General features: G+C 36.8%; 1 protein-coding gene across 5 annotated transcripts in view; it reads left to right on the top strand.

The window, feature by feature from the left end:
- The window catches only part of ASAP1 (ArfGAP with SH3 domain, ankyrin repeat and PH domain 1), a 146,579-nt gene that overhangs the window by 103,063 nt on the left and 30,022 nt on the right, over positions 1-13,494 (top strand). For all 5 annotated transcript variants that reach the window (XM_042036548.1, XM_042036546.1, XM_042036547.1 and 2 more), the window contains 7 exons: positions 3,188-3,351; positions 4,911-5,044; positions 6,123-6,214; positions 6,757-6,943; positions 9,366-9,451; positions 10,980-11,095; positions 13,220-13,287. In XM_042036548.1, coding sequence (XP_041892482.1) covers positions 3,188-3,351; positions 4,911-5,044; positions 6,123-6,214; positions 6,757-6,943; positions 9,366-9,451; positions 10,980-11,095; positions 13,220-13,287 — 847 coding nt within the window. The remainder of the gene's footprint in view (positions 1-3,187; positions 3,352-4,910; positions 5,045-6,122; positions 6,215-6,756; positions 6,944-9,365; positions 9,452-10,979; positions 11,096-13,219; positions 13,288-13,494) is intronic.

The following is a 13,494-nucleotide window of genomic DNA, read 5'->3' as shown; positions in this document are numbered from 1 at the left end:
GCTTTCTGGTTTTTGTAATTGTGGATAGGGCTAAACATACTCTGGTGATGAGCTTTGGGTTCTTTTCTACCCTCTTTTTAAAGATCAAGAGCATATCTTTACCTGCAGGAAATGCCTGGATTATAAACAAACCTAGATTTAGAAAGTTTTCTATGGAGAAACAGACATCTAACTTCAGTCTAATTTTTAGCAACAGTCCTCAGATGTTTTTCACCTTGCAAAGACTGAGTTGAAGGCATTGATACTATCTGATGCTTCTTCCATACAAAACAAGTTATATCTCACTATTTGAAAAACGTTATGCTATTCTTGTTCTGATTGTGCATTTACCTGGAAACAGCAATAGTGATTGCAATAGCGATTGTCAGAAGAGACAGACAAATTTTTTCTGCAAAATGAAAAAAACCCCAACTATTAGACTAGTTCTTATTCTTGGGGGAGGGTTTTTTATCAACTTGGAAATACTGAAGAAAAATAAGAGAAACCTGAGTGACGGTTCGGTCCATGCAAGGTTAATGAACTCCTTCCATTTCCTGGTGGAAATGGAAAAACCTATGATGCCAGATTTTTGTTTAGCCTTGTTTCTTCAAAACTTCAAAGCTGAATCTCCAGCAAACAAAATGCCTTAAAGCATGATAAGAAATTGCTTATTCAGAAGTTGATATTCAGAAAAACAAGTTTAAGAGATGATTGGACCACCTGTTTATTGTATTTGGTAGAATAGTATCATAGACTTGCTTGGGTTGGAAAAGACCTTTAATATCATTGAGTCCAACCATTAATCAAACACTGCCAAGCCCACAATTAAACCATGTCCTCAAGTGCCTCATCCACACATCTTTTAAAGCCCTCCAGGGATGGTGGCCCAACCACTTCTCTGGGCAGCTTGTTCCAGTGCTTAAAAACCCATTTTGTGAATTTTTTTTTTTCCTAATATCCAATCTAAGCCTCTGCTGGCACAGCTTGAGGCCATTTCCATTTGTCCTAAAACAAGAAGACAAAGCAATTCTGTAAGACTTCATTAATCTTTAAATTAATTGAAAGAACACCACGAAGTATTTACTACCAGAAGGTTTTTGACTATTCATTTGGCACTGGCAGTATTGTGAAATAAAGCAAATACATGGGTTTTTTTTAATAAAGGAAGAATAAGAAAGACTAGTACAGATAAGAAAAAGAGAAGAAGAGCAGTTAGAAGGAGTTTTATAAACTATTTACATTTAATTAACATACCATATTTACTGACTTAATTGTTTATTTTTGAGTATGCAGCCTACTAGGAAGGCCTGGTGACCAGCTGGGCACTTCTTGATAAACAGCACCAGTCATTCAGAGCATGTCTGTCCTTGTGCTTGTGCTTGTCAGGGAAGAGCTGCCACTGTGGTGCCTCTTGCTCTGACTCAAGGGTGACCCCGTGACAGTCTTGGACAGAGGGTTCCTTCTACCTGAGCAAACACAACCAAAGTAATGATTGCTCTGACAGTTTAGATGCTCGTAATAAGGAAATCTGTATCGAACTAACAGCTGGCTCAGTTGTGTTGTGTTTGTTTTAGTTGCATCTAATAATTTTTTAATTGTTACTGCTTAGTTGAGTTTTATTCAAGTTCTGCCTTTTTAACAAACTAATCAAATTGTAAAGCTGAAAGAAATTGTCAACAAATGTCAGGATAAATGTTGTTTGTCTGAGCTAAATTATTATTTTACTCTGTGTATTTAACCAAACATTGATATAATATTAGGAACAAGACACCACTGCCTTTTATTTTTTTTAATAACATTGAATTTGATCATTAAAATTGCAGAAGAATGCCCTCTAGTGTGGGTTCATCTCATGTAATGAGAAAGATTCATGTACCTTTATTGTTTTCAGCATGTAAACTATGGAGCAAATTTGTGCTCAAGACTTTCCGTTTCTCTTTTATTTGAAGGTTGATTTTTCAAAATTTCTAAATCATTTTAAGTTCCTAGATTATATTCTGCACAAAAAAATTTTAAAAACTTACGTGCATGAAGTATATAATATAGACTGACCATATGTTAATTCAGGCTCCGAGTCTGTGTTCTAAGATTACACACATAAATTTCTCTCTGAAATCCTTTAAAGCTAATCTTTTCATTGTTATTTCAATGAAAAATTATGAATTTCAATCTGAAGTTCTCTTAGTTTGTTTAGATGACCATAACCATTTCTGCATATTTCAGAAGACTGATGGTTGCAGACAATCTGAACATTGTAAACACGAAGTGCCTTGAGGACATGGCCAATTTAAAATATTTCTGCATAAAAAAAAAATAAAAATTATTTGCAATAGATCTAAAATCATCTAAAATCACTGTACCTGGGAGGATTTCTTTTTAACTTGCTCTTTTTCTAAATTAGAACACTGAATCTGCAATGTTCTTGTCCTTAATGGAACTGCTTTCCCCTCTTTACTTCTACATGTAGCACAGCAGCTACTGAAAATGTGTTTTGTTTGGTTTTAATGAAAACATTATTGTGTAAACAACAACTTGCAGAGTGATTGGGAGGGAAGGCAATAGTGCCTGAGATACAATTAAAGAGTCTTGATTTGTTGCACTCAACTGTTGCTCCTAAAATTTTATGTCGGCTGTTGGTAATATTACTCTCCTGTCATCCTTCTCTTCCTTAGCCCCTTGGTTGCCATGGAAATTCTCATTAATTTGGGTATTACAGTCTGACTCTGATTAGTGCACAGAGACCTGCATTTTAAAAGGCAATGAGACATCAACACATTCACCAGGGTTCTTGCTGTTTCCTCTGTGAAGAGAAAGATGCACACTGGAGAAAGTAGGGGGTATCATTTTCTCCAGGATAGACTTCAGGAAGATTTTGGGCACATTTTAAAGCAGTTAAATTTACAGGAGATTAATTGCCCCCTTTCTCTTCCACAACTTCTGCTTATTTGAGAAACCTGAGAACTTGACTTTAAAGCTGTTCACCAAAGGGATGTTAGAATTAAGACTGTTTGTCTCTTCTCATTCTTACTTACCTTTTCTCAAATCTTTCCCTTTTGTCTCTCACTGTTCCCCCTCCTCAGTCTCTCCCACAATACAGTCCTTCCCTGTAGTCCCACTAATATTTTGTTCCTGGCAAGATTTCTACAGTTTGTAGATTAACTTGTATTTGCAAATGCAGATCTTCATTAAGGTCTTTATCTTGTGCTAGATGGATATCAGTATTGACTAACAGCAAAGAAGAAGCATTAAATATGGCATTCCGTGGAGAGCAGAGCACAGGTGAAAACAGTTTAGAGGATCTGACAAAAGCCATTATTGATGACATACAGAGATTACCCGGAAATGAAGTCTGTTGTGATTGTGGCTCACCAGGTATCTCCATTTGTTCATGTCATCAACTTCTTGTTGGGAGCAAAGTAATTTCTTTAAAGAAGTGTTTGTAGAGTGCAAACTAATTTTCTAAGTGATGTTTCTCAGTCTTCAACCTGTTTTTAAAAGAACAAATATGACTTTCCTACGTTAGTTCTGTTTAATTCACTAAAATATTTTTGTGTGTTGTCTGTGCTTACTTCCAGCAGTTCAAGCCCCTCTGGAGTTTGAACTGTTCTTGTTGCACTGTGTCTAGATGCTTGTTGCACTTGAATGGAAGTTGCTTGGCATCACTGATCCTGTGCATGCTACTAAGTAGAAGTGAGTAATATTTAGACAATGATTGTGGAAAAATTGACCTGGCCAGGATCTTACTCTGAGGCTTTATCTTGGCATGAGACTACGGGAATTGCACTATCGGAAGTATTCAGAGGTGGAATAAGTAGTCTTGTGCAAAGAATGAGACCCAGAATTGAAATCCTGTCACATAATATCTTCAGAAGTACAGAGTTACAGGTCAGTTATGCGTCACTCAGAGCTTGAGAAGGGGCAGCTGGTCACAGTACACTGAGCTGGTGTGGGAGCTGTGGGAGCTGGCAGCTGCTGCAGCTTTCTCATCTAAAGAGACACTTCAAGAAGGTGATGCTCATTTGGAACTGAGTAGATCGTGTTTATCTTGCAGATGCTTGCTGATGCCGAACTGATCCAAATTTGAAATAGCTAGAGAAAATTACAACCTGGGATATAATTATGTCAAATCCTGGAACTGGTTCATTCAATTATTTCATTATGTAAAGCTACAGAAACTTCAGATTACAGTTCTCATTCATCTTTTAATTTGTAGTAAAGTTTTAAGCTTCACCTCTGTACTCCAGCTTGCTGCTTTAAATCTCTTGGCTTAATGCTTCAGCAGTTACTATTTAATGTCAAGGAAAAGATTAATTTGAAGACATGTATGTGCACAAAGTATGTCTGGAGCTTTTTCTTTTCCTTAAAAACTGGTCATGCTTCTTATGTAGCATTCAATAGTATAAAATCTATTCTAATATTACATGCAGATCTCCTCCATGACAGCATTTTTAATTTTTTTTTTCCTGGACTAGCCAACACTCCTCAAATTTTTTACAGCATGCTGCTGTTTTACATACTGAAAAGTGCTATGATTAATCTTTTATGAAGGACTATTTAAAGTTTAAGAAGTAAATTTTAAAACTTCAGAGGTTGTCGAATTTAGGAGATCTGTTACTTTTAAAAACAGGAAGTAATTTGTACAGGAAACAAATCCTAAATGAATTGAAATACATTAATTCAGTATGAATTAGTAAGTCCAAATTCAGTGCCTTTAGGACCATTATTAAATCTCAAAAGCTTCATTCCATTGGTAGCGATTTTTGTGGTAGTGGTTAAATTTGCACTTGAGTTTGGAGAAAAGTATGGAATATTCTTAGTTTATTTCCATTCTTTGAAACATTAAATAAGGAATCATTTCAGAATACATTTCTTACCACGATTGAAAATCTTTCTTGGACTTTGATTAAATGCTTTGTTTTTCAATTCTACAGATCCAACATGGCTATCAACTAATTTGGGCATTTTAACCTGCATTGAGTGTTCTGGAATACACAGAGAAATGGGTGTCCATATTTCTCGAATCCAGTCTTTGGAATTAGACAAATTAGGAACGTCTGAACTCTTGGTAAGTTTCTTTAATTTATATTGAGGTTTTTTTAGTCAAATGTTGGCCTATATGTAGGAAGCACTGAAATATACAATTTACTGTTAATCTTTTTCAAGGAATGTGTTTTTGCAGAATTCCTCATTCATATTTCTGTAGATATTTTACGGGTGCATGGTTATATATTATTACATATTATTGATGCTCTTGTCACTTGTCATTTCATGTCCTGAGGTGTCGCAGAATGAGTATTGACATCCATTGTAATTTATTTGTGCCATCAGAACTTTGGCTCTCAGTAGATGATCTTAATCCCAAAATCAGGGCGGTCTAAAAGCTCATGCAATTTGAAACATGAAGCTAATTTGACTTGGCAAAGGAGAATGACTGTTGCTAATTCTGAAAGAAAAATGTTGGAGGAATCTTAATTTGATGAATGAAATCATGTGATGTTGAAGTTATGAAAGGAATCTGATGTGAGACTACCAAAAAAAAAAAAAAAAAAAAACCAAAGGAAAAACATAAACAAATAAAAAAGAAACTGTTGCAGAATTTTTATCTCCCTAGCTGTGTTTGGCCTGAAAGAAGACACTTGTTACAGAAATTTTATATGGGAAAATTGAGAGAAGATGTAAGGCAGATCTGGATTTGGGTATAGGTTCAACATTACCACTTGCTCTCTTCTAGAAATATTGAGTTACTTTGAAAAGTTACTATTAATTTAAATCAAATTTTACTATGCCTGATCTTCAGTGGGTCTGAGCTTCTTTCCCAAAGCAGCTTCCTCATCAGTGTACCAGCACCATTTCAGTGTTCATGCTGCTGGTTCCTCATTCCGGTTTTGTGTTGGAGGCAGATTGTCTTGAAATGCAAATAATTCTGTGACTGTGAAGTCTATTGTACAAGTTATGACGTAACAGAATTTAATTTTTTTTTTAACTGCTCTGTATTTACATGTAATCATTATGCTTTAACTTCGCAGTCCTGTGTGTTCCATCTTTTATTAATACTGTGGAAAATGCACATTAGTAGTCCAGTTTTTAGGTTGCTGCTAAACCCAAAAAGTCCTCACCTTCATTTATTCTTTTTCTTATTGCAGCTGGCCAAGAATGTAGGAAATACTAGTTTTAATGATATTATGGAAGGGAATTTACCTAGTCCTTCACCTAAACCCAGTCCATCAAGTGATATGTAAGTTTTGAATCGTTAAACTCTGAAGTTTACTGTGGAATATATCTGTGATGTAAAGTGTCTTAAACACTAACCAAGCCAGGGGAAGATTAGGATAGCAGAAGGTTTTTACTCCCACTGCAGAGCTTCACAGAAGTTCAGTCTCCAGTCATATAGCCACATTTCAGCTACCTCAGTTTCTCTGTGTATAAAACTCTTAGTCTGGGTTTCAATTTGATTGTTTGGATTGTTTTGAGTTTTGTAGTAAACCCTCAGATGATAAACATAGTGGACTAAATGGCAGTAGCTCTGCTTTTGCTTTGATCTTAGGCCCCAGTCAGAGTAATTTTTACATAGAAGACAGGATAAAACTGACAATGTTCCATATTTTGGGCTTGTTTGCAAGAAAGATGTGCAGTGTAGCAATAAATAACACACATTTTATCAGATAATTTCCTTCTTCCCTCCTCAGCTTCCAAGTTAGACAAGGTGATTTTAAATTATAATCATTGACCCATTTTTCTAAAAATTTCTAAAGCAAGCTCTATTTTCACACCTCACAGGACTGCACGTAAAGAATTTATCACTGCTAAATATGTAGATCATAAGTTCTCTAGGAAGACTTGTGCATCTGCAGCAGCTAAACTGAGTGAATTACTTGAGGCTGTCAAATCCAGGGATTTACTTGCACTAATTCAAGTCTATGCAGAGGGGGTAGAGCTAATGGAGCCACTGTTGGAGCCTGGACAGGTAAGCTTATCAGGTAAACAATGATTATTTTAAATCATATATGTTTGTAAAATGCCCAGGATCTGGGGCTGCTACTTTAGATGATAAAACAAGAGAAATAACATATGAAAATGGTGGGGTTTTTCTTCCTTTCCTTATCGTGGCATCCTTGTGGAGAGGGAAAAGAATACTTTATCTTTTGTCATCAATTGGTCTAAAGGAGTGTGAAATGTAATAGTGATATCATACACTGTTTTGGTGCAACTATAATGTGTTTAAAAGCACCTGTCCTGCAGTGTGCCTTCTTTAGAAAAAGTCCCAGAGATGGGGGACTTGGCTTGATAGCCCAGGGTCACCTGATACCACATACAGTATCATACCTGCTTTTAAAAAAGTGGCTGAAGAAACACATTATTGATTGTCTGCAAGTCTCTGTTTATTGTAGATGAGGAAAGAATAAATCTTATGACTTCACAGCTTCTGATGAGACATTTACAGAAGTAAATCAACCAGGAAGATTCTTTTGTGTGTGTGTGTGTGTGTGTGTATCTGTTCTATCAAGTTTTGAGTACTTGATCTTCCTTCTGAAATCAGTAACAGTTTTTGGAAAAATCGGTCCAGGTTGACCTTAATTATCCATGGACATATGTTAATCACAAGCAAAGTAACCAGTTTTTATAGATAATCAATGCCATGTAACCACTTGCTCAGCAAAGTTTTCTCCCATCACTTTTAAACCCAACCTGGAGAAACATCAGAGAATACTTTCAACAAGTTGTGTGAAAACAGCTAAGTTGGCAAAGGACACAGTGCCTGCCCGTGTTCAGTGAAAGGAATAAGTTCGGTATAGTCTCAGCACTTGAGCTATCACACAGTGCTTATCATGGAAACACATTACAAATTCTCTGACTGCAAGGTCAGCTTTCTGTATTTGTCATCCACAGCAGTTACAACAGAATTAGCTCCTCAGTCTTCCCAGCTATTACAGGCAGTGATATCTAGAAAGGTATGAGCACCAATTGAAATGTAGTTTGGACATTTATAGAAGCATTCTCCTCTGTAAATTCTCTGATGTTTAATTTTATAATATCTTTTTAATTAGGACTTTAAGTATATATACTGTAATATGCTTTTTAAAATGTTCTTTATGATCAATAGGAATTAATGAAATCTAAATTTAGATTAACTTCTCGTGCAACTTTTAAATGGCATTAAAGAGCATTTCTATTTCTATTTCAATGCATTAATGCATATGATATGTATAGGAAATAAAGTATGGTTCAATTCAAGCTCAACAAGGAGAAACCCTATATATGGAGGAAACACCCCATGCACCAAATATATTCTGGGAACCACCCAGCTCTGCCTAAAGAGACCTAGGGGTCCTGATGAACACCAAGGTGAACGTGAGCCAGCAGTGTGCCCTTGTGGCAGAGGTGGCCAGTGGTATTCCAGGCAGCATGGAAGCATTGCCAGCACATGAAGGGCAGTGATCCTCCCCTGCACTCAGCACTGTGAGGCCACAGCTGCAGTGCTGTGCCCAGCTCTGGGCTCCCCATAACGAGAGAGATGTGGACATACTGGAGAGAACACAGTGAAGGGCTACAAACGTGCCTGAGAGTCTGGAGCACCTGGAAAGGCTGAGAGATCTGGGATTGTTCAGCTGGGGGAAGGCTCGGGGGGATCTCATCATTGTATGGAAATACCTGCAGGGAGGGTGGAAAGAAGATGGAGCCCAGGGGTGCCCAGTAATGGGACCAGAGGCAGTGGCAGAGGATGGGAGCACAGGAGGTGCCCTCTGAAGATCAAAAACCTTTTTGTTTTGTGAGAATGACCAAACACTGGCACAGGTTGTCCATGGATATGGAGTCTCTGTCCTTGGAGATATTCTAAAGCTGTCTGGACATGGTCCTGGGCAATTGGTCCTTGATGGCCCTGCTTGGCCAGGGAGGTTGACCTAGATAACCTTCACAGGTCCTGTCCAACTTCAACTGTTCTTCAAGTCTGTAAGAGATTTAATGTATGTGGGACTGTGATTTTTGTGATGCTGTTTTTGTAGGAAATAATGTTGGGACTTTGCTTGGTGCTCACCAGGCTGTCATAAAGCAACAAGTACTGCAAACTTACCCAGTATTCCTTGACAGGATCCCTTTCAGTTACTGGTAGCTAAAATGGTTAAAGACTCCTCAGGATTGTTCCATCCAACTGGGAAAAGTGAAAACTTGGTTTGGGAAAGCTGAGATCTCAGAAAGTGTGATGCCATTTCCTTTGAAGCACATGGTGTCTTTTAGAGATAAAAAAAGACAATAATTATTTTCATCATAATTTCCTAATATTTTTCTTTTGAAAGACTTGTAAAGAGTGAATGACGTGTGTCATAGATCTGATATACAAGCTTTTTAGAAATAAGACAGAAATCTAACTTCTGTTTACATGTGTTTAGGAGCCAGGTGAAACAGCACTTCATTTAGCAGTCCGGACTGCTGACCAAACCTCTCTCCATCTGGTTGACTTCCTCGTACAAAACTGGTATGGATTGCTAACTTTTCATTAAATTTTACATGAAAAATGTGGATGTTCAGAGCTATCCTGGCAGTGCCTTGGACAGCATTTGCTCATCACTTATAACCTTTCTCCTTAGACATATTTCAAAAAAGAATAGTTTAGTACCTTTGAGTTGACCTTTGTGCTCCTGAGGAGTAGAGAGAGGGAAAAATCTGTAGATTAAAAACATTGAAAGCAGTTACATAAAAATAAGATGAAAGGAAAAACTCTGTAGTGCACAAGTGGCATTGATTTAGAGCACATAACAATATGAAGCAATGCAAACAAATAGGTACAGGAGGGATGACAAGTAAATGTGCCAAATACAGGACACATGCAAAGGAATTGTAAGAGTAGAATACAAGGATCTTTCTCAGAAAATTATGAACAGATGCTAGATTGACTTTGAAAGGAGTGTTCCAATAGCTAATAAACTGTATTAAAGCTACTGAAGAGTGTAAACGTCTTAATTAGTAATTTTCAGCATCTAGTTTATTGGCTGAGTTGTTCTTTTTTGTCAAGGAGTGTGTTCATAGAAGTAAAAAACCTTCATGAAAAGTGTGAGTGCTGAGTAGAGGAGAGTGTTATTAAATTAAAAAAAAATAACCTACTAATATATTCAGGCTGTTTGAGATCGTAATTTGAAAAATGCTTAGAAGCCCGAAGTATTATTTTGAGTATTATTAAAAGATTTTTTATTTTGGATGATTATTTAGAATTATTTTGTTTAGTTATGAAGCTTCATAGTTTCTTCAGACAGCTATAATCTTGTATGTGTTTCTGCCTGCTTTGTGGTTTTTTGCATCAGTCTCAAGTTTAAGAGCATCTTTGCAACCCTGTATGCTCTTTCTGTCCAATATGGGTAACACTGGGAAAAGTGTTCATCTCCTGAGCTTTGCTTTTCTGGTTTATGAAAATGCTTTCTTGATCCCAAAATGTCAGGAGCAGTTTTTGAGGAACCTGGGTTTAGAACTTGAAAACTGAAGGAAGGGCAGTTTTTAAGGGCACAGCTGGTCTTTCCCTAACTTGGTGTGTTGTCCTTAAATTCCCTCTTACAGTTCTTTTGTTCGTTCTCACAGCCACCCTCTTGATAGTTCCTTGACTGCATGGGACTTATTAACCTCTTTTAGTTGTATCAGAATTATTTTTCAGATATTTCTATTGAGCTAATGTAGCATGTTTGCAAAAAGAATTCCAGTAAAGTAGCAGGTGGGAAACAACTGGCATGACCTTAGAGAGATCTAGGTTTGAGTGTCTGAGTTTCACTTCTTTAGTTTTTTGAATGCACATCTGTAGATTCTCAGTCCTTCTAAATCACAACTCAGGTATTTCCAGTGTCCTTGGAACAATTCTTAATAGACTTTGAAAGTAATGTTTAATTTAAAAATATTTTTTCTCCTACTTCATATTTGTCCAGTAAAGTTATTATGCATTTATTATTTATAGGTATGCTGGATCTGGAATGAATAGCACAGCTACTACACTTTTCTTGATTATTTGTTCTTTTTTTTAGTGGAAACCTGGACAAACAAACAGCATTGGGTAATACAGTTCTACACTACTGCAGTATATATAATAAGCCTGAGTGTTTGAAATTGCTTTTGAGGGGGAAGCCAACTATTGATGTAGGTAAGTTCATTATCTAAAACCAGGAAATATAGATTTCCTAAAATTTTTTTCCATTATTTTAGCCACTTTTTTTTATTTCTCTGTGGTAAGTAAACTTGTAATATAAAACTGTGTTAGAAAGATGAAGAACTTGTCAACAAAAAGCCTAAAGGAAACATTCAGTTAAGACAGTTTGAACTGCCTGGAATTTAGGTTTATTGTTTAATCTAGAACTCGTATGTTATAATGCTTCAAATCTTTAATTCCACTCTTAGATACGTGGGCTTTATGTACACAGCACTTAATTCTTCTGTTGATATCAATGGCAGCTGGTGCTGTGGTTTCACCCTGCACATCCCAGCCAACACTGCCACTGATTAGGGAGGGGAGACCATCTAGAAAACAAGAATTACCCTAACTGTGAGCAAACAGAGATTCTATTTTCAACTAAACTTTTGGTAAGCCATTATGAAAAATGAACTGATATAGGTACAGCAAATGTTACAGCTATCTTACACATATAGGTGGCAAAGAGAAGCAGAAAGACAGCTGAGAAAGCTGACCACATGTTTCATGAGTTAGGAAGGTATCCCATGAATCCAGCTTGTTAGGCCCAAGAGTTAAGTGTGATCAGCATGTCTTTACATTCAGTCATTTAATGGTATAGAAGTTTTTTTAACAGCTGATGCAAACTGGAGGGTATGAAATTTTATTGCTCCCTTTTTCTTTATCACCATCACTTTCCTCCACTGCCTGGTAAAGAACTTTTGTATAAACTGAAGTTCACAGTTTAGTTGCAGAAGTCACTGGTTTCCTTTGCCTTCTTATAAACCCTTAGAATATGTTCCAATATTATCATAAGTGAGAGAATTTAATGTGACGTTTTTTAGCAGTTATAATGGGAAAGCTATCTAAAAAAGTTAAGCAAATTTATTGGTCCTTCCATTGAACTCTCTCATAGGTAGATGCCAGAGGAGTGTTCATACCTTTTTGGTGTCTTGTTTTTTGAGGTTATTCTGTGGGAGAGAGGGAACAAAAGGTGTTCTTTTTGTTGTTTTGTCGAGTGATCTCATATAGGAGCTGTATAGTCTTTAGACCTTGAAACATCAGGTGTATACTTAAAAGTTGAAAGTTTGGAATTTATGTAGTCCTTAAGGTATCTGGGTGTTCACTTCACTTAAGTACTATGTTTTCATACCTTTTCATATTGAACCATCTCAGATAGATCTTTCCATAGGGAAATCCTTCTTCTGGGGATCTGGATTCTTTCAAAGTCATAGGCCTTCCTAGAGGACTGCTTTGCATTCTCTAGGATTGCTGACAGGCTTTCTCTATGTAATATTTCACACAGACATTTATGCTTATAGATCTCAGTTTGATCGTTTTCAGTTCCTGATCACAGAAATGCTTTACAACCTGGTTGTGCTGCAGAGCATTCTCTGTTCCATCTCCATGGCATTTACTGATGTACTGTGAGAGTACATTTTACATAGGTTTTATCCACATCAAGTGTGTTGCTTATTGAGACTTGCTACTGAGCATCTAGGAAGGGTTCCATTATATTCTGTGCGAGAAGACTTTCCAGAGGGCTCAGATACTGCCTTCTTTCTGATCAGGTGTGTGGACCATTTTATAGCTTTGATAAAGACAAAGCTAGAAAGTTTTAAATTCATTCTTGTTCAAATGTCTTCAAATTACGGCTTCAAGCCTCTACATATTAATCAAAGTAAAATCTGTTTGGATCAACATTCACCTTTTTTTTTTTTTTTTTTAAAGTCTTAGATTAGGGTGGGGTTTCTTTGAGATATCTTACCCTGCCTGCTTGTTTCTCCTGCTTATTCATGTAAGAGTTTTATGGGCAAAGGTGTAGAGTGGAGATTGAAATTACTAATTTTCTTTATATTTTCTGCTGGGATGGTTTGGAGGGATTTGGGAACCCAGTAGATGCTGCTGTTCAGAAGGAAGCTGATGATACATGAAATGCTTGAGCGCTTGGAGTGGAATCGTAAAGAGCTGCAGCCGCTATAGAATAAAGATGTTTTCGATCACTTTTAGAAGTTACTGTGCCACAAGTAGTGAAATTTAATAAATTGCTTCTTAAGACATCTCAAAGTATCGCTCTTTTCTGTATTGTTAATTTTGTAGTAAACCAAGCTGGAGAGACGGCTCTGGACACAGCAAAAAGAGTGAAAGCTGTGCAGTGTGAGGAACTGGTAAGAACCGAGCCTGGGGGCAAAGGCAGGGGGGAATGTTTACTTCTTTAAAAATGTGATCTACTTAATATATCACTACCATTGTATCTCACATGTGGTATTGCTGCCAGCTGGCTGTGTGCTGATCTGAAAGCCCTACCACAGGTGACTATTTTCTTACCTAAAACACAGCAGTAATTTTCTTTGTAACAGTTTAAGAAAAAGATC

Source organism: Corvus kubaryi, unplaced genomic scaffold, assembly GCF_017639235.1.
Source record: "Corvus kubaryi isolate FWS band 111438036 unplaced genomic scaffold, C.kubaryi_AGA036_p1.0 37385, whole genome shotgun sequence".
NCBI classification, from domain to species: domain Eukaryota; kingdom Metazoa; phylum Chordata; class Aves; order Passeriformes; family Corvidae; genus Corvus; species Corvus kubaryi.
This window is presented reverse-complemented; position numbering and strand designations above follow the sequence as displayed.